This window comes from Callorhinchus milii, unplaced genomic scaffold, assembly GCF_018977255.1.
Source record: "Callorhinchus milii isolate IMCB2004 unplaced genomic scaffold, IMCB_Cmil_1.0 Scaffold5, whole genome shotgun sequence".
NCBI lineage: Eukaryota > Metazoa > Chordata > Chondrichthyes > Chimaeriformes > Callorhinchidae > Callorhinchus > Callorhinchus milii.
Window position 1 is genome coordinate 67181936 of NW_024704746.1, and position 25278 is coordinate 67207213.

At 47.7% G+C, this 25278-nt stretch overlaps 2 protein-coding genes across 3 annotated transcripts in view; both read left to right on the plus strand.

Annotated features, from left to right (window-relative positions):
• Positions 1-840: 840 nt before the first annotated feature.
• On the plus strand, positions 841-12189 carry cdc123 (cell division cycle 123 homolog (S. cerevisiae); the record flags this gene model as incomplete). Its single annotated transcript, XM_007907629.2, is given in 12 exon segments — positions 841-912; positions 1763-1823; positions 2872-2904; positions 3311-3406; positions 5866-5972; positions 6767-6815; positions 8183-8258; positions 8368-8490; positions 9521-9549; positions 10499-10627; positions 11078-11215; positions 11673-12189. Coding segments are annotated over 12 exon segments (955 nt in total), but the record flags the coding sequence as incomplete, so codon positions are not given.
• A 9051-nt stretch (positions 12190-21240) lies between these two features.
• The window catches only part of camk1da (calcium/calmodulin-dependent protein kinase 1Da), a 73120-nt gene continuing 69082 nt past the window's right edge, over positions 21241-25278 (plus strand). For both annotated transcript variants that reach the window (XM_042335370.1, XM_042335368.1), the window contains exon 1: positions 21241-21385. In XM_042335370.1, the coding sequence (XP_042191304.1) occupies positions 21294-21385 (92 nt within the window). In that variant the 5' untranslated portion in view covers positions 21241-21293. The remainder of the gene's footprint in view (positions 21386-25278) is intronic.

Genomic DNA, 25278 nt, shown 5'->3' on the forward strand with positions numbered 1-25278 from the left:
ACCCAGACCCTGGTAGCCTGTCAAAAGGGAATTGAATCAATAAGTGTAGGTCGAAAAATTAATAACATAATGATAAAAATCCTTGCATTTTATACAGCGCCTGATCACGTCTTCGAGACGTCTCAAAGCGCTTCACACGGTATATGTAAGTTAATTGACCGTATGTCTTGAAATTATACTGAAGGGTGTGATGAAAGAACAGGGGGACTGGGAGTAGAGAGCTCCAGTGGGAGAGTTACTACCAATGTCGATACGATGGGGCAACATTACTTAACCCCACAGTTAGAGGGAGCTCAGAGACAGGACATTGCTTTAAAGTCCGTCTTTATTGGAGCGGTTTGCACAGAAACCTCCTCACTTGTACCTGTACAGTAATTCCAAACCCCTCCCAATTTTTAAGTAAGTTTTTGTAAGTTCACATTGTCTTAGTATTTAAAACGGCCCCGAAACGTAGACGATTCTCAACGTTCAGCTCAATTTGGAAGCTGTTTTGCTGTGGCTCTTAAAATGAATCGGCTTCCAAAGTGAGCGAGGGTAAGCATCTTCCGCACTCCTTCCATTCATTGTTTCAGGGCAAAATAATAATCGGAATCCTTGCGTTTGGTACAGCGCTCCGTCGCGTCTTCGAGGCGTCTCAAAGCGCTGCACAGAATATACTGTAAAGTGAACTTGACTGTGTATTTTGTGGGTGAAACGCGGCAGCCGATTGCGCACAGCAGCGTCCCCGCAAACAGCCGTGGATTGAGTGATGGTCCGGGGGCACTGCACTGTCCAAGATGTTGTCCTTCAGATGAGACGACTGCTTTACGGGGTGTTTATCTGCTGTTTCTCCTGTTGCAGTGTTATCCTGCCCCTGCCTCAGAATGTGATCGACTACTTGATGGATGATGGCACCTTAGTGGTGTCAGGAAGGTAAGGCTTGCCTAACACCGTACAGGACTGAGAAAGATCATTGCCGTGTGTTTGGCCGTGTTTTCAGCCGCTCACTACGCCCCGAAACTCTGGAGCACTCTCTCTCTCTCTCTCTCTCAATCCCTCCCTCCGCCTTGCCCCCTCTCTCCCTCCCCATCTTCAAATCCTGCCTGAAGACCTTCCTTTTTGATCGTGCTTACGGCCACCTCCCCCCTCCCTCCCTCTCCCCCCCCCCCCTCCCTCCTTCCCTCCCTGACTCGTTGGCAGACTCCACCATTGTGAAGCACTTCGGAACGCTACCCTCATAGAAATGCAAGTTGTTGTTGTTGTTGGCCAGGCCCAAAGCCCCAAAACAGTTCTACACTACTCCCAACTATTACACCCAGCAATCGATTTATTTGCCAAATTCTCTCTCTGTGGCTTACTCTCTCTCTCTCTTTTGCTTGCTTACTCTCCCTCTCCCTCTTTCTCTCTCTCTCTCTCTCTCGCTTGCTCACGCTCTTTCTCTTCTTTTGCTCACACAGTCTTTTTATTCTTTCTCGCTTTCATTATCTCTCTCTCTCTCGCTTGAGCACACACTCTCCCTCGCTTGTGCTCTTTCCTTCTTTCTCTCACGGTTTGTCTCGCTCCCTCCAGCTTTTTTTCCTCTTTCCGCCCACCTTTTATTTTCTCTCTCTCACTCTCTCTCTCACTGACAACAATTCACAGTTATAGTTCCCCTTCGGTTCACCACTCTGCCAGCAGATCTCAGAACCATCTTCAGTTCATCCGCATCACAGCAGCAAACAATGAGTTGATTAAGGAGGGAGAGTTGTTGTTCAGTTAGGAGGCTCGTTCTCAATTGTTTCAGGAATGAAGCCCCGAGTCATTGCCCTGCAGATGATGACAGTGATGAAGAGCAAGATATGCAGGTCAGTAATCTACAGTGCTCAGCTGCTAAGACGTTTGTCTCTAGGCCTTTGAAGTGAAGGGCTTTGAGTTTGCGGTGCTTTAATATTAAGATTATAATAATCATAATAATCCTTGCGTTCGATACAACGCCTCGTCACGTCTTCGAGACGTCTCAAAGCGCTTCGCAGGATACACTGTAAAGTGAATCGGCTGTATGTATATTTGTGGGTGAAACGCGGCAGCCAATCGCGCACAGCAGCGTCCCCCACAAACAGTCGTGGAATGAGTGACCAAATGATTTTTAGTCATTTTGATGAATTATTACCCACCCCCCACCCCCCCACCACACACACCTGGAAAAAAATTGTCCCTGTGCTCACGGCAAAGTGGTCGGCCAACTAAAATATTCTTGACTAAATATTTCTTCGATATTCTGGATCGAATATGATTGAATATTTCTGTAATTATGCCATAAATCAAGAAAAATCTGAAAACAGCCGACAGAACAGACCCTGACTAACCCGGACCTGAGCGAATTATAATAATAATAATAATAGTAATAATCCTTGCATTTGATATAGCGCTTTTCACGTCGGGAGGACGTCCCAAAGCGCTTCACAGAACACACTGTAGAGTGAATTGACTGTATATTTGTGGGCGAACCCGGCAGCCAATTGCGCACAGCAATGTCCCACAAACAATCGTGGATTGAAAATGACCAATTTATTATTGTTTTTGGTTTTGGAGGGATTATTATTAGGCTCTGTGTGGAGTAAGGAAACTTGCCCAAGGTTTCGCCCTCTGCCTGGAATTGAACTCAGGTCTCTCACTTGCAAAGCGAGTGCTCTAACCACTGAGCTACAGGACTCCACAAATATTTGGAGTGGAGGCCACTGGTTTGGCTACCACTGGAATGACCCATTTATCTGGAGGCTCGTTGGCCAGGACACCGGGTAAAATTCACTCTATTCCGTCAAAGGTACTCTTGTCTCGACTTAGTGAAGGTGATGGCTTAGAAAGGTTTATCGATTGCTTAACTTGACAACCCTCTGTGTTTCTTTCCTGCAGTGGTCTGACGACGAGAATGTGACGACACTCACGGTAAGAGACGTGGCAAAGCAAAGCTGTGACGTTGTAGAGGGGTGGGGGGAAGAGTGCAACTGTCTTGACTGTCACATAAAAGATCCTCCCATTAAGCATGGCGATGGGTGTGTGTGTGTCTAAACGGCATTTTAAAAAGAGAACGGAATTTCCAGGTGTCACAGGTAAATTGGTCACTCGTTGTGTGTGTGAGGGGGCGAGTGTGTGTGGGGTGGGGGGTTGGCGGGGGAGTTGGAACGAAGGAGAGGGCTGTGTGCAAATTGGCTGCCTTGCTCGCCTATAATTACACAGCGATTCCTTGTGAATAATGTATTGTTCAAAGTGCTCCATTGAATGAAAGGATTATTATTATATTATTATTATTATTTATTATCATCGTAACGGGTTGTGTCTTTTTAATATCCAGGCTCCAGAATTCCCAGAATTTGCAGCTAAAGTCCGCGAAGCTATCAACTCCCTAGGAGGGAGCGTTTTCCCCAAACTCAACTGGAGCTCCCCAAGGGTAAGGAAGGAAGAAATGTGATTCATTCTGGATGTTTTTTGCTGCCCGAAGGTTTTGCGTTTAATACATCTCAGACTTCTTAACCCGAGGAAAGCTCTTGTCTAATGAGAAACCAATGTGGACCTGGTTTGAATCTGCACTGCTTTCGAACAGATCTGAACATCTGAAAAAGGGTTGATTTGATTAAATTATTATTCCGCAGAATGTCTTTTATCTCTCGTTCTGGAACGTTTAATGGCATTCTGCTGAAGGCACTTTCTGTTTCAGGCATTTTAGTTCTTGCTCGGTTGCTAGTAGCCTTTCCTCCTCTAGTCACGAGGCCGTGTCAGGACTTAGGAACAAACCTGTGCCTGAATAAAACATCGGGGTCTGGCTGAGGGAGATGGCAAAACACTGGATTCCTGAGCTGTGGACTTCACGAAGAGCTTGAAACTGGAACTCAAGGCCGCAAATTCCACTCATGTTTTCTGGGGGTGGAAGGGGTGTGTTATTCTGCCACTGTGCGAGCAGTACATATTCCATGCAGTGATGGATTGTGTATGTTAATTGCTAAGTATCGTAGAACCCATACATTTTTTTTTAAAAAAAGTCCCAGCTGTATAGAAGTGATTAATGACCGAGAATTGATCGGGCAAATTGCTTTACAACAGTGAAAGATATTCAGATGAAATCTGAGGAGGTTGTTCCTCTGGTGCATTGATTTCTAACCATTGCAGTATAAATGCGACCAGTGCAAATCGATTGGTGACCACTCATAGAATGGCCTTTCAGTCATCTATTAAGGGGATCGATCATAAATTTTATTAAGGAGGTGGAGCCTCTTCCCCCATTCCTACACCCCCCGCCTCCTGGGCAATGGGGTCTGAAGACAAGCAATATTGAGTCCTGTAGCTCAGTGGATGAGCGAGAAGACCCGGGTTTGATTCCCAGGGAGGGTGAAACTTTACAGAATATATTGTGAAGTGAATTGACTGTATATTATGTGGGCGAAACACGTCAGACAATTTCGGACAGCAGCGTCCCACAAACGTCGCTGGATTGAGTGACCAAATTATTATTAGTAGTAGTATTTATTTTTGAAGAGATTACCCCTGGAAAGTGATCCACCAATCGACTAAAAACTGGGTTCCTATTTACTGCTTTGTAAACCGAGGTGTGTGTGTGTGTGGAGTAAGGAAACTTGCCTACGGTTTCGCACTGCCCGGGAATTGAACCCGGGTCCTCTCGCTTGTGAGGCGAGCGCTCTAACCACTGAGCTACAGGACTCCGCTACAGCAACGTGTTTGTGTCCGGGCACTTTGCTGTGCTCAGATTTGCTGCTGTGAAGCGCTTTTAAGACAGCCTGGTGACGGGAAAGGCACAATATTAAAAAGCAAGCGTTTCTTTATGTTGCACTGTCTAGTAAGTACTAAATTGCCAGTAGGGCTATGGAAATATGAGTTGATAGCGAGCCCAAAATATTACTTAACAAATAAATCTCAAATAATCTGCCCACTGGTGGATTTATTAATGCATTTCCTCTGTGTTTGTGGGCAAGGATTCTATCTCTCTGTTAGCTTTTCAACAGGCCGGTAACTTAGCCTGAGTGGAAGGAAGGAGCCATTAATAAAAATCCAGTTATTCTTATTGACCCAGCTCTGCGTCTCTCTCTCGACAATCCATTAAAGGTTCTCTCAAGAGATCTGACTGCTAGCTAGAAACATGCAGGGTTCTGGGTTAATCATTCAGCGCTATATCAAATGCAAGGATTATTATGAAAGGGAATTTAAGGGGTGGGGGGGGGAGTGGGAGGGGGCTAGAGAGAGCCCGGCGAGTAAGTAAGACTAAACGAAGAGCTTTATCACTGGCACGATGGCCCCAAATGTAAATTTCCCCGGTCGGATCCCTGAGCAAGCATTAAACTCGAGCATCGCTCATTTTATTGGGAGCGAGGCCAAAAAGGCAATGAGGTTATTGATTTCCAGCGAGAAAAGATTTTCCTGGCTTTGCAACTCTAAATTGTAGGGGAAAAAAACTCGTCGACAATCGAATCAAATGTTCCGTAAAATGAATTCATCAAAACGGAAGGCACCCAATTTGCTTCAGCTGCCGCACTGAGTGGGAAGAATTATTATTATTGTTGTTGTCAGAGGAGCTGCCCTTCAAATGGACGTTGAAGATCCCGTAACCCTTTGTGGAGTCCTGTAGCTCAGTGGTCAGAGCGCTCACCTCGCAAACGAGAGACCTTGGTTCGATTCACAGGGCGAAACCTTGGGCGCAATTTGCTGCCGCGTTTCGCCCACAAAATATACAGTCAATTCAGTATATCCTGTGAAGCGCTTTGAGTATGTAAAGCTTTGATATAGCGCCTTACTTCAAAGACTTGATAAGTCACTATGTCAAATGCAAAGATTATTATTATTATTGTCATTATTGTAGTATTTTCCCTCTGATTGCTGTCCCTTTCCTCACACTCTCAGGACGCTCAGTGGATTGCTCTGAACAGCTCCCTCAAGTGCCAGACTCTGAGCGACATATTCCTGCTTTTGAAGAGCTCGGACTTTGCCATACGCGACCTAACCCAGCCGTACGTACATCACACTTTGTGCCTTGCTCTTCCCTCCCCACCTCTGTGACCTTCTAACTCCACACCAGCCTGTCCACTCCTCCGTTCAGTGGGCTCCGGCTTGCTCCACCATCGGCCTCTCTGCCCCCACCCAGGAACTCCATCCCACAGTCCCTTCGCCTCGCGCTCCCCCTCGCCTCCTTCAAGGCAAGTCTCAAGTCCCTCCTCTTTGATCGCGCCTTTGGTCACCCTCAAACCCCTCCCTGCTCCCTCCCCCCGATCATAAACCCCCAGCTCGGGTCCAAATCCCTGACTGTCCAGCACTTTGGGAGGTCCTCCCGACATGAAAGGTGCTGCGTAAATGTCATTTGTTGTTGCCTTTGCAGCGCTTCAAATAGTTATCCTGCGTGAAAGGCACTACGCAGACGAAAGTTATAATAATAATAATCCTTGCATTTGATGCAGCGCCTTAACAGGTCGTTGAGACGTCTCAAAGCGCTTCACAGAATATACCGTAAAGTGAACTGACCGTATACTTTGTGGGCGAAACGCGGCAGCCAATTGCGCACAGCAGCGTCCCACACAAACAGTCGTGGAGTGAGCGACCAAATTAGTTTTAACCTTTGGCTCTTGACGACCTGCACCTTAATAACATTCCAGGATTGGGTGAGACGGGGCGTGTCTGAGTGTGTGCCCCATTCTAGACACAGGGAGTGTTTTCTTGTGGCTTGTTTTGCACTGCAAATGGGTTTCCACGTGTGACAGACACACAGAACAGCTAACACAGATCTTGTTTCATTTTCTTCTGCTATCAGATTCCTTCACTGCACTGATGATTCACCAGACCCCAAAGTGGAAAATCAGGTTAGTTCGTTTGTAACCTCACGTCCGTCAGATTTTCTTTCTGCAGATGTGAAGATAATTATCGTCTTTGCATTTGATATAGTGCCTTTCAAAGGGGTGGGGGGGAGAAGGGTGATCAAAGGCCCGGTCGAAGAGGAGGGTCGGGAGATGGGTCTTGAAGGACTTCTCAAAGCGCTTCATAAGATTTTACGAATTCAGTCTATTCAGTCCTGCGCTATATCAAATGCATGGATTATTAGTATTTTTTGGTGGGGGGGGGGGTGCAGTTTTCCGAGGGTGACACGGCTATCCATCCTTACCCAACGCCCGAACTAAATCAAAGACGAGCGTGTGAGGAAGGAACAATAGCTTCTGAACTGTATTGCGCTGTGCGTGTGTGTGTGTGTGCGCGCGCGCGCTGTGTATTTGCATGCACCACTCACTCGCCTGTTGAGAGTCCCAGTGGGCTGAATGACTTGCTCGGTGCAGTAAATCGGGGCTGCGTCAGATTTAATGAGTGCGTTTCAGACCTTTATTGATTTATCTGCTGATTAAATCAGTGCCGTGGGGAACCAGCGGCACAGACACTCCCTTTTGGAGCCAGTCAGCTGTTTGGGTTAAGACTGCGGGCGCTTACTTCATTGCTACACTGCGGGTGCGGGTTCGATCTTGCCAGCTGCCAGTTAATCTACAGCTGAGCTTTGAAAGGCACCTCACGAATGCAAGTGGATCCCACCCACTCTCTCCCACCGTCCAGTGCCTCGGGACCTCTTCCTGACGCGAAAAGGCGCCGTGCGAATGTCATTCGTGGCTGTATTCAACCACCGCCTTAAGACTGGCCTCTTCAGCAAGCGTTTTCCATCGCACACCCCACCCTGGCCGCCCTCTGGGTATCGAGAGGCTTCACTATTAAAATGTAAACCGGATCCCATCTCGCTGGGTGTGCGGCTGCTGAGTTACTGTGCCCTGCTCCACTTTCCCCTGCCCGGCCCACCCCACCATCAGCAATTTACACAGCGCCTTTCGCTCAGAAGGACGTCCCAAGGGCTTGCACTCGAGCTACGGGTTGGAATCAAGAGGGGTGGAGGGTAGGGGGAGTGGGGGTGGGAATGTGGGGGGCCAAAGACACGGTCAAAGAGGGAGGTCTTGAGACGGGCCTTGAAGGAGGCGCGGGAGGGAGCGAGGAGGAGGGATCCAGGGATGGCGTTCTAGAGGGTGGGGGCAGGAAAGCTGAATCCACAGGTTTGGCCTCCAGTGGGAAGCGCTGTGAGACGTGCCCCCCCACTCTTCCCCCCCCCCCCTCCCCCTCCCGTGTCACTCCTGAATGGCTCCTGGCCTGTTAAAGTCAGCAATGTCACTAATCCGGCTTCACTGCAATTTCTCCGCAGCTGGTTCTCAGGAAATGGTGCGAATTGATTCCCGGAGGGGAGTTCAGGTGCTTCGTCAAAGAAAACAAACTGATAGGTAACCAGGCGTCACGGCTTCACACAGATACGTTGTAAAGTACTTTTACCGCTTGCAATTGGTTATTGCTTGGAAATTGACTGCAATTTGTACCCATTGCCTCTGATAGGAATTGCACAGAGAGATCACACACAATACTACGATCACGTCTGTAAACTGGAGGCAGATATTCTCACCGCCATCAAAGATTTCTTCAGAAAACAAATACAGTACAAGTTCCTGGACGAGGACTGTAAGTGCTTTTTAATTCATTTGTTTTCGCTTATTTTAAAGCTTGTGGAGTCTTGTAGCGGGAGAGGCGAGGGAGGGAGGGAGCGAGCAGTAAGTAGGAACCTGGTTGCTAGTCGATCGCCTTCTGGGGTTAATAATCCCCTTTTTTTTAAAGAAATGATAATAATAATTTGATCACTCAACCCGTGGCTGTCTGTGAGACAACTGACTGCCATGTTTCACTCATAAAATACGTTCATTCCGCTTTACGCTGTATCCTGTGAAGCGCTTTGAGACGTCTCAACGACACGATACGGCACTGTATCAAATGCAAGGATTATTATTATTAATATTAATTTGATGTTGTATGTGTGATTGTGCTATAGCTCTCACGCTGGAGCTGTTTGCTTTATTGGCAATTCCCTGCTCAAATACATCTCGAGTCCACTTTTGAAGTAGAATTGATGAATATGCCTTGTAGCGTAAATAAATAATGAGAAATGATTATCAAGAGTTTGATCTCAGCTATTTTAATTCCTGCCAATTTACCAGTACAAAACATATCGGATTGCCTCCAGCTCCAACCAGACATCAGCCCACTTGTTCAATCTTTTTATTTATTTAATGTGTTCGGGCTGAAAGACAGAGAAAGACTTTTGTTAGAGGTGCACTGCATTCTCAGCTGACGAACTTCGGATCAGACATTAAACCGAGGTCCAGCCTGTGCCCATTCAGGTTTACCTTTAAAGATCCCATTCTAAAAGAGAAGCAGACTTTCTCCACTCTCCTCTCATGAAAGTTATAATCATATTAATCCTATTAATATTCGATGTAGCGCCTTATCACGTCTCGTAGACGTCTCAAAGCGCTTCATGGGATGTACTGTAAACTGAATTGACTTAACGTTTTGCGGGAGAAATACGACAATCGATTGCGCACAGCAGTGTCCCACAAATTGTCGTGGATTTTTTTACAAAGATAGTCCTGCACTTTTGCGAGGGATTCTGAAATTGTATGCACTTATTTTTTTCCCTCTCTCTCTCTCTCCACAGTTGTGTTTGATGTATATCGCGACAGTAAGGTAGGGTGATGAGGCTGTTGGAAACTGCTTGTAATTCAATGTATGCTTCATTTTCTGTGTCTTTTTATATAAAAAAAAAGGGAAAGATTGACAATTTCTCCCCAATTCCTCCACCTCCTTTTTTCAGACAACACGCACGGCCTGCTCTGAGCAGGTTCACTACACTTTACGCTATATTCCGTGAAGCGCTTTGAGACGTCTCGACGACTGTGTTGGACATTTCCACGCTCTGGAGGCGGAGGCGGAGTGGGAGTGGGTTTGGGAATGAGGAACAGAATCAGGGTGATGGGCGATGGGGGAGTCTGGGAGCCCAAGAGAGTGAAGAGAGGCAAGAGAGGGGAGAAGAAGAGTTCTGTACGTCTGAGTGATGACGAGTAAGGAAGACCGGAGACTTCAGAGCATGGAAATGTCCCGCACAGTCAGTGGCCATTCAGCCCGTGGCAATAGTGTTGTTAAGAATAACTGCCGTGTTTCGCCCGCAAAATACACAGTCACTACACTTTACAGTATATTCCGTGAAGCGCTTTTAAGACGTCTCAATGGCGTGATGAGCTGCTATACCAAATGCAAGGATTAATATTCTTCTTCTTGGTCTTATTCTGCCAATAAAATCATCCATTCCAATCCCAATTCTGTGCTCTTTCGCCCAAGCTCTTTTCTCCGCACATACAGATATGAGGGAAAACCTCTGACATTTATGGCTCTCTCCCTACTCCCCAACAACCCCCCCCCCCCCCCCCCAAATAATTCACACCTACATTCACTTCCTCCTCCCGCCCTCACCCCTTCCTTGCTTGGCGTCTGACCCCATCTTTGTAAAGTGGTCCGAGACAAATTCAAAGGTTATTATTATATCATTGAGTGCGTCAAGGCATTTCAACCTGAAACCTGTCCCAAATTATATACTGCATCCCCCAGATTTAATCTCACTTGACATTTGGTCTCACAGGGCAAAGTGTGGCTGATAGATTTTAACCCTTTCGGGGAAGTGACAGACTCTTTGCTGTTCAGCTGGAAGGAGCTTATGTCTGGGCAGAACGTACGAGGTGAAAGCAGCGAAGAGGAGCCCATGGATCCGGTGAGAAATAGATACCTCGTTGGCCTACAAAACAGTCACTAACTACCCCACCTCACAGCAAAATCACAGCAGTCATGCTATCAAATAAAATAATATAAAATAACCCGGTTGCTCGGCGATTGGTGGATCGCTTTTCCGGGGGTAAAATCCCTTGGAAAGTTTTTAAAATAATGATAATTTGCTCACTCAAACCACGACTGTTTGTGGAATTGGCTGTGCGCAATTGGCTGCTGCGTTTCGCCCACAAAATGTACAGTCACTCCACTTTACAGTATATTCTGTGAAGCGCTTTTGAGACATTTCAACGATGTGATACGACGCTGTATCAAATGCGAGGATTATTAATATATACTCTGAGGCGCATCGTCAGTGTAAGAAGACGCAAAGTCAAATGCAAGGATCATTATTATTATTACTCACTATTATTGTCTTGTTCTTTCTCTTGTCTAGGATTCTCCAGCCTTCCGCTACACAAGGAGCGAAGTGACTGTACAGCCCAGCCCTTACTTAAGCTACCGGCTGCCGAAGGACTTTGTGGACCTGTCCACAGGGGAAGACGCTCACAAACTGATCGATTTTCTTAAACTGGTGAGACTCTTCCCTTTGAGTCAGAAAAGGGACCCTTCAATCACCACCGATTATTATTATCATTGATACCACGGCCCCAGTAGGTGGCGTTCTCGCCTCTGGGTCAGAAGGTTGTGGGGTTCAAGCCCCAGGTCAGGACTTGAGCTCGCAGTCCAGGCTGACGCACCAGACGTTAAACCTACATCGAAACTGTCCTTGCCAGGCTGCACTGGCTCCCAATTTCTGAACAGTTCGACTTCAAGTCTCTCGTTTTCGAACCCCTTCATGCCCTCACTCTCCCGATTTCCTCGCTACCCGCCCCCCCAAACCACCCCCCCCTCTCTGCCTCCGCTCAGCCGACTACGGCCTCCTGTTCGCCTGCGCTTGTCGTGTCCCAAACTATGTCCCGTATCCCCCAGATATCATTTCCTCCCAGAAATCTTATCTAATTGGTTCTTTACTCCTCTAACCTCGACAGTCTGTAAGTCAAGCACCAGAGAGTTCAGATGACGAGGTGTGAGCCCCGACACTCTCCTCCACGGACAGTGAGCGAGGAAGAAGACAGTCAGCAATCAAGCAAATCCCCGGATTTCCCCCACAAGTTGCCCTGTTCTGTCTCGGGGAGAGCGCAGCCCGGGAAACACCATGCGATATTTCATCTCTCCAGCCAAACCCAACCGAGCAACAGACGAGCGTTGCTCGGTTGGGTTTGTTCTGAAGTGAATCCCTGTCGTACGTTATTTGCAAACGCACAGTCACTTACCCTTGAGGATGTGAGCGGTTAGAGCACCCGCCTCGCAAAGCCAGGGGACCCGGGTTTGATTCCCGGGCGCTGTCTCAAAGCGCTTCACACCGTGACTGTGTATTTTGTGGGCAGCAAATGGCTTGAACCCACGAGCCTTTCTGATTCAGGGCGAGGCTGCCCACTGAGCCAAGGCCGAACCGACACCTTGTTGAGTTTTTATTGAAACACAAATAAATTAAAACCAGAATTAGCCTCGGGCGGTCGTCCTTGAGTCCTTCGTCACAGAACGCAACACAAATATATTGTTTCATCCACTTGGGGGCGCTCACACTTTAGGGTAACATTTCCATTTTGTTTACATGGACATACCTATTAATAATAATAATAATAATCATCATCATCATCATCACCATCGTTGCATTTGATATTTGATATATCGTCTTATCACATCGTCGCGACGTCTCAAAGCGCTTCACAGAATAAAACCGTAAAGTGTCGCGACTGCGTGTTAATTTGTGGATTGAGGGACCAATTTTTTTCGAGGGATCGTTACCCCTGGAAAGCCATCCGCCCATCGACTAACATCCGGGTTCCTGCTTCCTGCTGGTAAACAGAGAAGTGCGTGTGTGTGGAGTAAGGAAACTTACTTAAGCTTAAGGTTTTTTTTTTTTGCCCTGACCAGGAATTGAACCCGGGTCCTCTCGCTCGCGAGGCGAGCGCTCTAACCACTGAGCGACGCTTAACCACACTCACTTTCTTGTGTCTAAGCAGAGAGAGAGAGAGAGAGATGGGTCAATGTGGAGCGAGACGCGGGTCTCTTACGAGACCNTTTTTAACAGGACCTTATCGCGTCAACGTCAAACGCGCTTCACAGGTAAATTGCTGTTAAGTGAAGTGACTGGATTCGGAGGCCAGTGCCACCGAGATTTATCCCAGGGACAGGCGTGACCAATGAATCGTTTTTTTTTTTTTTTGAGTGTGTCCTCTGATTATTTTTTCCAATTTGACGCATCGCCTCTGGGCCGCAGGTCAGACCGTCTCTTACTGGGTCGTGGTCGCCCATTCAACCAAGTGCTCGTCTGGCGCTCAACTATTAGAGGCCGTCACGTCTGAGCCTGAACTCTTCGCCGCTCAGTTGTCGGACACACGCACACGCAACCAGCGAAACGTACTGAATCCTGGCACCTCCCTACCTCTCCGCTCGCTCTGCTTGCTTACTCCCCAACCCACTACCCGCTCTGCCTCCGCTCGACTGGCTCCATCCTCCCGCTTGTCCCTCGTGACTTCCGTTTCCCCCATCGGAAGTCGCGCTTTCAGTCCATAGGGCCCTGGAACTGTCTACCTCAATCCCTCCGCCTCGCCCCCTCCTCCCCACAAAATTCAGATCGTGCCTGAACACTTACCTCTTCGACCGTGTCTACGGTCATCTCCCCCTTCACCCCCCCACCCACCCCCCGTCCCCGTCCCCACCCCCTTGCAATTTTTATTCTTTTCCAATGAATTTCCAATTCTCTTTTGAAAGTTAATGATAATAACAATTAATAATAATCCTTGCACTTGACGTCTCAAAGCGCTTCACAGGATAGAGCGTAGAGGGGATTGACTGCGTGTTTTGCGGGCGAAAGCATCATTGGCTCGGCTTCCAGCAGCCGTCTCAGGCAGTGAGTTTGAGATCGTGCTATTCCTTATGCTCATTCCTTGTGGGATACATCAATTGGGCTCGTCATCACACCCACCGCCTTTGCAGACGCGGGAAAAGAAGAGGAGGTGATAACCGGATACTTTGCTCCGTGAATTGAGTTCACAACAGCCTTTTGAGTTAAGGGTTGCACCTGGTCAGGAAGTTACCGGGTCTACCAAGTGGTTTAGGATGTGGGCTCGGCAAACTTCTCTATGTAACAAGCTCCCCCCAACAACCCCCCCCCCCGCACTCTGCAACCTCCCCCGAGCCGGAAGGACAAAGAGAAAGGAGGACACAACTTTCAACCAAGTCACCCAGAGATGGCCTCTTGCCACCTGCCAGGGTGAAGGATCCACGTGCGCGCGCACCCGCACACCCGCACGCAGCGGCAAGAGGAAGTAAGATAAAGACTTTCATTGCTTCATTCGGTGACTAGTTTTGCCGCAAAAAAAACTGTCCCGTTTATGAGGGGTTCGGTCCATATTGTGTTTGTGTGCGCTAAATGTTAATGATAATAATAATAATAACAATATTAATCCTTGCATTTCAAATAGCCCCTCATCACGTCTTCGAGACGTCTCAAAGCGCTTCACAGCATATACTGTGAAGTGTAGTGACTGTGCGCTTTGTGGGCGAAAGGCGGCAGCCAATTGCGCACAGCAGCGTCCCCACAAACAGCCGTGGATTGAGCGACCAAGTTATTATTAACCAACGACAAATTAAATTTACGCAGCGCCTTTCATGTCGGGAGGACGCCCCAAGGCGCTGGACAGTCAGGGATTTGGACCCGAGCTGGCGGGTGGGATCAGGGGGGGGCGGGGGGTGGGGGGGGGAGAACGTGTGGAGTAAGGAAACAGAGGAACGTGGAGTAAGGAAACTTGCCTGAGGTTTCGCCCCGCTCGGGAATCGAACCCGGGCACTCTCGCTTGAAAGGAAAAGGATCGCAGAGTAAAGGGTTTGCAACCTGGGTTTGATATAGGGATGTTCAGAAGTCCCTATGAGTCTCTGACTGCACTGAAAGAGGGGCCGTGCGTCAGCTGAGACACTAAACCCAGGTCCTGTATCCTTCTCGTCCCTCGCACCCTCCGCCCCGCCATTGGATGTCGCGCCTTCAGCCGCTACGCCCCGAAACTCCGGAACACTCTCCCTCAGTCCCTCCGCCTCGCGACCCCCCCTCTCCCCTTTCTCAAGTCCCACCCGAAGACCTTCCTCTTCGACCGCGTTGTCGCAAGTTGGTGTGTTTAAATATAAATATACAGTATATATATATATTTCGGCCAAACTATATACAGTCAATTCCCTTTGTAGTAAATCCTGTGAAGTGCTTCGAGACGTCTCGAAGACGTGACAAGGCGCTGTATCAAACGCGAGGATTATTACATTTATATATAAAAGATTTAAATTGGGTTGTGGACGTTAGAGTTCCCGCAGCCTTCTGACTCGGGAGGCGAGAGTGCGATGAACTGAGCCGGGCTGACAGCGAGCGACTGAATTTGGGATGAGTCACCAGATGCGTTTAACAGCAACATATGCTGTGAACAATGATGCGACAGCCTGGCTCGGTCGGTATCCATCTCGCCTCTGAGCCAGAAGGATCTTGGCTAATGCCCCCACATTGAGGGATCTTGAACTCGCAGTCTATAAGCTGACACTGCTGTGTTGGGGGGAGTGAGACATTGTCAGAGGTGCTATCCTTCGAGTAAGACATTAAACTGAGATCCCATCTGTCTGTTAAGGTGGATCTTTGTAAAGGAGAGGACCCCGGGGTTCGACTCCTGGTCAGGGCGAAACCTTAGGCACTTTTCCTTACTCCACACGCACACGCACACACACGCGCGGGCGCGCGCCTCTGTTTACGAAGCAGGAACCTGGTTGTTGGTCGTTTGGTTAATCGTGTTCCAGGGAGTATTAATCCGTCCCAAATAAAAAAAATGCGGTCGCTCAATCCACGACTGTTTGTGGGACGTCGCCGTGCGCGGCTGACTGCCGCGATCCACCCACAAATATTATTATGATTATAAATAAACAGTGAACCCACTTTACAATGCACATCCTGTGAAGCGCTTTGAGATGTCTCGATAGGGCGCTATATCAAATGCAAGAATTATTATTATTATTATAATACCCCTATGAGTTTCATTTTCGTTCTCTGAAGCACTTACTATATTAGCGCCGAGTCTGTATTACTGACAATTAATGTTGGTCTATCAGTTAATTTGCTGTGATCTCCCCAATCGCTGTCTGGTAACCTTAGAGGTATTGAACCCCCTCCAAACCTATTAGAGCTGCACTTATTATCCCAAAGCACTGACCACGCCTGCAGCGAGTGTTGTTATAAAGTATTTAGCTGTGAATGGCTCTCCAGAACCCAATCATTTTCCGGAGTATCCTCCTACACTGTTCAGAATTAACGCCAAAGGTATTTTGTATTTTCGCTTCAAAGCCTCTTTAACTCGCAGGTTAAACAAACCCACATGAACGCGGGTAATAGTCCTTTCGGGTTTGCACTTGATTCAAAAGCTCTCCGCGGGATTTGTTTCCCGGACAGGGCAAAACCTTAGGCAAGTTTCCCTACACCCCAACCCCGCCACCCCCCACCCACCACCACCCCCACCCCCACCACCGCACGCCTCTGTTTACCGAGCGGTAAGTAAGTTAACAATCCCTTCCAAAAATAAATGAATAAAATAATAATAATTTGGTCACTCAATCCACGGCTGTTCGTGGGGGACGCTGCTGTGCGCAATTGGCTGCCGTGTTTCTCCCCCCACCCCCCCCCCCCAAAAATACACAGTCACTCCACTTTGCAGCATATTCTGTGAAGCGCTTTGAGACGTCTCGAAGACGGGGTAAGGCGTTATATCAAACGCGAGGATTATTAGGATTAGTGGCATTAGTATAATAGTATAATAAAGTATAATAATAATGATAATCTTTTGCATTTGGTATAGCGCCTTGTCAGGGCGTCATTGAGACGTCTCAAAGCGCTTCACAGGATACTTGTAAGTGGAGTGCCTGTGTATTTTTTTGTGGGGGGGGGGGGGGGGGCGAAACACACAGTGCAGAAATTACCCGTGAAGCACTTAGAAATGTTTTGGGAGCGAAAGAACAAACGACGAGGATTTTAACATAAATTATGCACACAGGGTGCCGTTTTTTTTGTTATAAATTGCCTTCCTCCAACGAATGGCTCCTGTCAAGTCAGAGTAAGGAGTTGGCAGCTAATAAAGAACTTACCGCAGACTGTAAAATACTACAATAATATTTGCAATTGATGTAGCACCTTATCATGTCAACCTTCTCAAAGTGATTCACACACTGAGTTGCTTTACTGTGGTGGCCAACAAAACTCCGGATGAAATTCGACCGTATAGACCTGCCCATGCCCCCCTCCTGCCGTGCCCCACCATCAGCTCCTCTGCCCGCCCCCACCACCCCACCCACCCTTTGGAAATCCATCCCACTTTCAGTCCGCCTCGCCCCCTCCCTCACCTCCTTCAAGGGGCCCATCTCAAGACCCTCCTCTTCGACTGTACCATTGGTCACACTCCTACCCCCACCCACTGCCCTCCCTGCCCTCCACCCCTCCCTGATCCCAACCCCCAGCTCGGGTCCAAATCCCTTGACCGTCCAGCGCCTTGGGACGTCCTCCTGACGTGAAAGGCTCCGTGTAAATGTCATGTGTTGTGGTTGAAACTGGTCGCTCAGTTCGTGGGACCTTGCTGTGTGCAAATTGGCTGCCACCTTCCACAAATGGGCATCAGCCTGGCCCAGGCTCTCGCTTCTGGGTCAGAAGGTTGTGGGTTCAAGTATGTTGGGGGACTTTGAACTCGCACAGACTAGACTGATGCTCCAACACAGCGCTGGAGGGGTGTTGCAGAGTCGAGGGCGCTATCCTTCGGATGAGACGTTAAACTGAGATCCAGCCCTGTGCTGTTCAAGTGGATGTGAAAGATCTCACGGCGCTATTTGAAAAGGGTCCTGGCTGACAATCCCCCCCCGCAAATAAAATTGGTCATTGACTTCCTGGCTGTTTGCGGGGACGCTGCTGCGCGCAATTGTCTGCCGTGTTTCACCCACAAAATACACAGTCAATCCACTTCACAGTATATCCTGTGAAGTGCTTTGAGACATCTCACCGGCCCGATAAGGCGTTGTATCGAATGCAAGAATTCTCATGATTACCATCACGGTAAATCTTGTGAAGCGCTTTGAGACTATCGATGGCATCAAACGAAGGATTACTATCGTAATAAACCCTATGAGGCGCTTTAAGACGCCTCGATGGCGCGATAAGGCGCTGTATCAAATGCAAATACCATCGATTTGACAATCGTTTCAGTTGTGGTCTTGTAAAATAATTGAAGCGGGGGTGGGTGAGAGGGTAAAAGGTTGCAGGATATTTTTATTAAATGTTTTTGATGCCTATAAGATCCCATTACGTAAATAAGGCGGGTTTCTCTGTTGCAATGATGATACCACACAGTTCTTAACGTGATAATATCAGATCGACGGAATCATTCAGTTTCATATTGACTTAAATTGAGGTTGAAACACCTCAAATGCGCTCAACGGAATTTCTGTCAAGATATTGTGACTGGGTGTTTGTAGAGACAATGTGCAGCGCAGCATAAAAATAACTTCAGAGAGAGGTGAGAGAGAAATAGAAAGAGGAAGTAAAGAGAGAGGGAGAGAAAGAGAGAGAAAAAACAATCAGAGAGTGAGAAACAGAGAGAGAGAGAGAGAGAGAGACAATATCAGAAAGTGATCAATAGAGTGAAAAGCAGAAAGTGAAAAACAGAGGGAGAGAGAACTAAAGAGTGAAAATGTAGAGAGAGACAGTACCAGAGAGTGAAAAACAGAAAAAGAGAAAAGGAAAAACACAGAGAGAGAGAGAGAGAGAAGGAAATAAAAGAGAGAAAAGGAAAAACAGAGAGAGAGAGACAGAAAAAGAGAGAAAGGAGAAAAGAAGAAAGAAAGGGAAAAGTAGAGAGAGAGGAAGAGAGAGAGAGAAAAAGAGAGGGGGAGAGCAGAGAGAGAGAGACAGAAAGAAAGGAGAGAAAAAAAGAGAGAAAGGGAAAAGCAGAGAGAGGAGAGAAGCAGAGGGAGAGAAGCAGAGAGAGAGAAGCAGGGACAGACAGAGAGAGGGAGAGAGGGAGGAGGGGGGGGGAGAGAGAGAGAAGCAGGGGGGGGGATGCAAGAGGAAGGGGTTAAGGTATCAGTCTCCCTCTCCGCTCACTGATACTCTGTGCAATAGGCGAGTCCTTCCGCTGCTGCTGTTGGTGTTGGAGTCGCACTGCTTTGGCGCATTGCGAATTAGCCTCAGAGTGAGTGAGTGAGTGAGAGGGAGTGAGTGAGTGAGTGAGTGAGTGAGGCTGGTCAGCAGCCCTGAGCCTCCACACACACACACACACACACACACACACTGGGCTATCTCTCTCTCTCTCTCTGTCAGAGGCTTTGAGGAGCAATGATCTGAACCGGCATCTCTGTCTATCTCTCTCTCCGACTGACTGACCTGTGGGTGTGTGTGTGTGTCTCTCTCTCTCTGTCTATCTCTGACTCTGTGTGTGTCTCTCTCTCTCTCTTTCTGTCTATCTCTCTGTGACTCTGTGTGCGTGTGTTTGTGTCTCTCTCTCTCTGTCTATGTGACTTTACGGTATATTCTGTGAAGCGCTTTGGGACGTCTGGAAGACGTGAAAAGCGCTATATCAAATGCAAGGATTATTATTATTATTTATTACTATTATTATTATGTCTCTCTGACTGTGTGTGTGTGTCTCTCTGACTCCCTCTGATCTTTCTGTGTGTGTGTCTCTCTCTCTCTCTGTGAGAGCACCGTGTTTGTGTGTGTGTGTGTGTATTTTCTCTGTGTCTCTCTGTGACACACTCTATCTCTACACCTCTCTCTTACTCTCTCTGACACACTCTGTATCCCTACGTGACACACTCCCTTTATCTCTCTGGATCTCCCTCTCCCTCTCTCTCTCTCTCTCTTGACTTTCTATCTCTCTGCACCTGTATCTTTCTCTCTCCCTTTCTCTGTGTGAAAGTGCTCCCTCTAACCTTCTGTCTGCTTGTAAAATTTAATCTTAATTTTATTTTATTGTGTGGGGAGGGGGGGGGGAGAGGAGAGAGGAGGGGGGGAAGGGGAAAAAAGAAATCCTATTTTATTATATTATATTATATTATTAACCATTTTCCTCTTTTTCCTCCCACCCCACCTTTATTTATTTGAAAAGAATTATCAATTATTATTATTTTGGAGGGAGGGAGGGTGGGAGGGGGCTGATTTGAAGGGATTATTACCCCCAACCCCTCAAAAAAAAACTGGTATAAATAAGCAGCTGTTTTGTGTGTGTGGGGGGAGTGAAAAGATATTTATTTGAAAAAAATATTCATATTATCTGCTCCCCAACCAAAAAAATAAGGGGGTTAATAGGATAGTGGGGGAGAGGGGGGAGATAGGGGGTGAGAAGGTGTGCTTTTTGCATTAAAGAAGGAGAAACACAGAGAGTGTGGGGGGGAGAGAGAGAACAAATAAATTATATATATAGAGAGAGAGAGAGAGAATAAACCAAACTACAGCGTCCCTGGAGGTTGAGGGAATCCAGGAAGTCTGTGTGTGAGAGCCAGAGAGGGGGAGAGAGAGGGGGGGAGAGGGGGAGAGAGAGAAAGAGAAGGGGGGAGAGAGAGAGAGAGAGGGGAGGGAGAGAGGGGGTGAGAGAGAAAGAGAGGGGGAGAGAGAGAGAGGGGGAGAGAGAGAGAGAGAGAGGGGGGAGTAAGAGAAAGAGAGAGGGGGAGAGAGAGAGGGGGGGAGAGAGAGAGAGAGGGGTGGAGGGGGGGAGTAAGGATATAGGGAGAGGGAAGAGAGAGGAGGAGAGGGAGAGAGGAGAGAGAGAGAGATAATAAGCTGTGGGATGGGATGGGATGGGATGTGGTGGGTGAGTGGATGGAGAAAGGTCTTTAATTAAAGATTGGATTTTTTTCCCTCTCTCCTTTTGCATATTGTTCCCTCTCTCTCTCTCCCGTTGATGGTGAGTGTGTGTTTGGCTGTGAAATCAGTGGGAAGGCTCTGCTCTCTCTCTCTCTCTCTCTCTGTGGTGTGTGTCTGTACTGCGTCTTATTTGCGCCCTCTTTCCCTTCTCTGTGCCTCTGTGCGTCTCTCTGCTGCTGTCTGGTTAAGGCAGAGACACACAGACACAGACACAGTCACACAGACAGACACAGACACAGACAGACACACAGACATAGACACACAGACACAGTCACACAGACAGACACAGACAGACAGACATAGACGCACAGACATAGACACACAGACACAGTCACACAGACAGACACAGACAGACAGAGACACACAGACATAGTCACACAGACAGACACAGACAGACAGACATAGACACACAAACAGATAGACATAGACACACAGACACAGACAGACATAGACAGACACAGACAGATATAGAGACACACACACATAGACACACAGACAGATAGACATAGACACACAGACAGATAGACATAGACACACAGACATAAACAGACACAGACCGATATAGAGACATAGACACACAGACACAGACAGATATAGAGACACAGAGACACAGACACCCAGACACAGACAGATATAGAGACCCACACACACACAGACAGACACACACACAGTAGCAATGGCTCGAGAAAACGAAGAGAGTTGTGTTTCGTGGAAAAAACAGGCAGACGATATTAAGAAGGATTTCGAGTTCAAGGAAATTCTGGGGACGTGAGTATATATATATATTTTTTTCTCTCTCTCTTCCTCCTCTCTGCAAAACCTTTAACTCACTCACTCACTCACTCACTCACACGTTATTTTATGTCAGTGTTATTATATATATAACTGTGTGTGTGTGTATTTCTCTGCGACAGTGCATTTGGAATATGTTATTTTATTTAGAGATGTTAAGGATTATATATATATATGTGTGTGTGTGTGTGTGTGTGTACCTCCTGCAACAGTGCATGTAGAATATATGATGTTATTTTAATATATTAAAGGTTATTATATATATCAAAGATACTGGAGTCCCCCCCCCCCCCCACCACCCCTCCTTTCTGTTCCTTTTTTTTTGCAAAATACTGTATATAATGATAATAATCCTTGCGTTTGATACAGCGTCCTATCACGTCTTCGAGGCGTCTCAGAGCGCTTCACAGGAACACGCTGCAAACTGGATTGACTGTGTATTTTGTGGGCGAAACGTACGTACAAAATATTTCACAGAATACACAGTCGATCCACTTTACATTATATCCCGTGAAGCGCTTTGAGATGTCTCAGTGACGTGATAAGGCGCTGTATCAAATGCAAGGATTATTATTATTATTTTATTATTATTATTATTATTATCTCTCCCCTTACCTTCCCGCACTCCCAAAATATCGTTGCACTTCCAACCCTCCAATTACCCTTCTTTCCACACCCCCTCCTCACCCGCCTCACCTTAGTCCGCTATGGATTATAATAAACAAATTGTCACCGCTCTGCAATTAATTTCAACTGATATGTGCTGTTGCAGTGCAAACCTTGAATTGTGGGTACATTTCTATATATTTTATTGATAATCTGCATTGCATTTGGATGCGGTGTAAAATCTTATCCTCCCTCCCTCCCTCCCTAACGATGACAAACATTTGCTTCTGCAATGCCCCTTTTTTAGATTAAAAACAAAGAGTTTTTATGCAAAAAATATTATTAAATAGCTGTTGCAAGTCCAAGACCTGTTATATTGTATTGTCTTATTCGGAGGAAGCAGTCGACTGAATCCGATGTGTGATTTCGCTTCCAAATGGTTTGCTGTTTATTTTCGCTTGGATGTCACTTTTCTTAAAAAAAAGGCACTTATGTTATTTATATTTCATTTTGATTTATTTATGATGGTGCAATTTTGCTTTAAGGTGGGCTGTTGATATTGACTTTAATGTCCTGCGGTTTCTGTGAGTGTGTGTGTGGTGTGTGTGTGTGTGTGTCTGTGTTTTTTTTCTTAAAAAAAATACCCCAAAAAGTAAATTCTCTGTGGTCATACTCTCGTGAAAATTTTCCCGTGGATTTTCAATGGAATAGATATATATTATTTGGCTTTCAGTGGTGCGCGTGGGTGGGGGGGGGAGAAGGTGGGAGAGGGGGGGAAAAGCCCTGTGATATTAATGCTTTGCAGATTCATATATAATGTACGAACATACACACACAAAGCAGAGAATTATTGCTTGTAGATTAGTCATTGGGGGAAGTCTATGGCTCTTTCAGTGATGCCTTGTCCACGCCTTGTGAATTAGTTGGACCTGGAAGGACAGACCAGTCACTGGGGGCAGGGAATCCTCCCCCCTCGGCTCCTGTTAACCCCGCAGCCAAAGCCCTAACTAACGGGAGGGTGGTCCGAGCCGGACAAGCGAGAGACAGCGAGAGAGAGAGAGAGAGAGAGAGAGCGCACACAATCCAATCCCAACAATCTCTCTCTGGGATTGCCATGTGTAGGAGGGATGCAGGGGATTCTCAGTTTGGTTTGGAGACTCTTAAGCAACGGTGACGGGTTTCCGAGTGTGTCTTAACCCACCGGAAAAAATTGTTTGACCACAATGACTGGAAAATGCACCCCGACAAATATACATGGTGGTGGTGGTGGTGGGGTGGTGGTGGTGGGGGGGGAAGGGAAGGGAAGGGTTTCTGTAGCTGTACACTTGAGCTGAGCGTTTCGTGGGATGTCACTGTCCGCAAACCGACTGCCACAAAATCCACAATCATTACGCTTTACAGTGAAGCGCTCTGAGCCGTCTCGACGACGTGATTAGGCGCTGCGTCAAACGCGAGGGTTATTATGATCAAAGTGCTGTACGGAGCCATTGCTTGAAAGCCTGCCTTAACGTGAAATAAATATCCTCTCGCAGTTTGTCAGAGGTTCCTGGCTCACCAGGTGGTGGGTTCAAGCCCCGACGTCGGAGGACTTTTGAGCTCGTAGTCAAGACAGCGTTGAGTTGCTGGAGGTGTCACCTTTTGATTATTAAACCGTAGCCCTGTCCCCCTGCTGTTCCGATAATAATAATAATAATCCTTACATTTGATGCGGCGCCTTATCAGGGCTTCGGGACGTCTCAAAGCGCTTCACGGAATGTACTGTAAAGTGTAGTGACTGGGTATTTTCGTGGGGCGAAACACGGCAGCCAATTGCGCCCGGCAGCGTCCCCATTAGCAGTCGTGGATTAAGTGACCGAATACATTTGTTTTTTTGGGGTTTTTTTTGAGCGATTATTGCTCCGGGAAAGGGACCCGCGAATGAATTCACAACCGGGTCGCTACTTACTGCTGGTAAACAGAGGCGAGCGTCCGTGGTGCGTGTGTGTATGTGTGTGTCTGTGTGTGTTTGCGTGTGGAGTAAGGGAACTTGCCCGAGGTTTCGCCCTGACTGGGTGTCGAACCCGGGTCCTCTCGCTCGCTTTTTTGGGGGGGACGTTGCAGTGTGAAAAGCGTCAGCCTATTATTTTTTTTTAAAAAAAACAAACCGCGTTCGTTCCACTTGACGGTGATTGCCGCGAAATGAGTTGCCATGTTCTGTGCCCCAGTAAAAACGAACACGAACCAGTGTTCGTGTCTCATAAGCTTTCAAGTCGCTTCAAGCGCCTGATGTTCTCTCGCAGATTAAACTCCTTTCCCCTTCGAGTGACGAGAGAGAGCGAGAGAGAGAGAGGAGAGAGAGAGAGGGGTGGGGGGGCTTCTGTCATCCCAATTTCTTGAGTTCACAATCCTCTTTCTTGCCTTGAAAAGCCCTCCCACGGCCTCGCTCCTCCCTGGACCTCTGTGGCCCGCTATCTCCTTACCCGCCAGTCCCCTCCCTCCGCTCAGCGGACTCCGGCCTGCTCCACTGCCCCCCCCCCCTCACCACCCCTCCCCAACCCCTCGCCCACCCCACCATCAGCGGTTAGACCTTCAGCCTCTCTGCCTTCTCCCCCAGCGCTGCATTGGAGAGTCAGCCAAGACTCCAAGATTTTACTGACCTCCTCCTCCCCCTCCGGGTTGAGGGGGAGTGGGAGGTCAGTAAAATCTCCTTGAATCTGAGTTGGCTCCAATGAGATGTGTTTGGCAAGGGAATGTCGGAATGGAGCCAGCCCTCTGCTGACGGTCTTTCGTCTTGGTTCCTGAGCCGGGAGGGGGGTGGGGGGGGGTGGTCCGAAGTTCTCCAGGGCAGGGAATCATTTTGTTTCGCTGTCAGAGACGTCTCGACAACGTCTTCGGGACGAGCTTCGCACGATTATGCTGTGAAGTGAATGAATTGACTGCATTTTGTGGGCGAAACCGTCAGGACCGGCGCAGTCGGCCTCCCTCTCGCCTCTTGAGCCGCGACTCGGATACTGTCGGAGACGCCGTCCTTCGCACGAGACGTTGAACCTCACTCCCCAGTCTGTGCCTGTTCAGGCGGACGTTACAGATCCTGCGGCGCTGTTCGAAATGAGAAGGGAGTTCCTCTCTCTCTCTCTCTCTCTCTCTCTCGCGGTGTTATTGATAATAATTATTGCCCTCAAGTAAAATCAGTCGCCAACAAAATACACGGTCACTGCACTTTACAGTAAATCCCGCGAAGCACTTTGGGACGTCCTCCTGACGTGAAAGGAGCTGTACCAAAT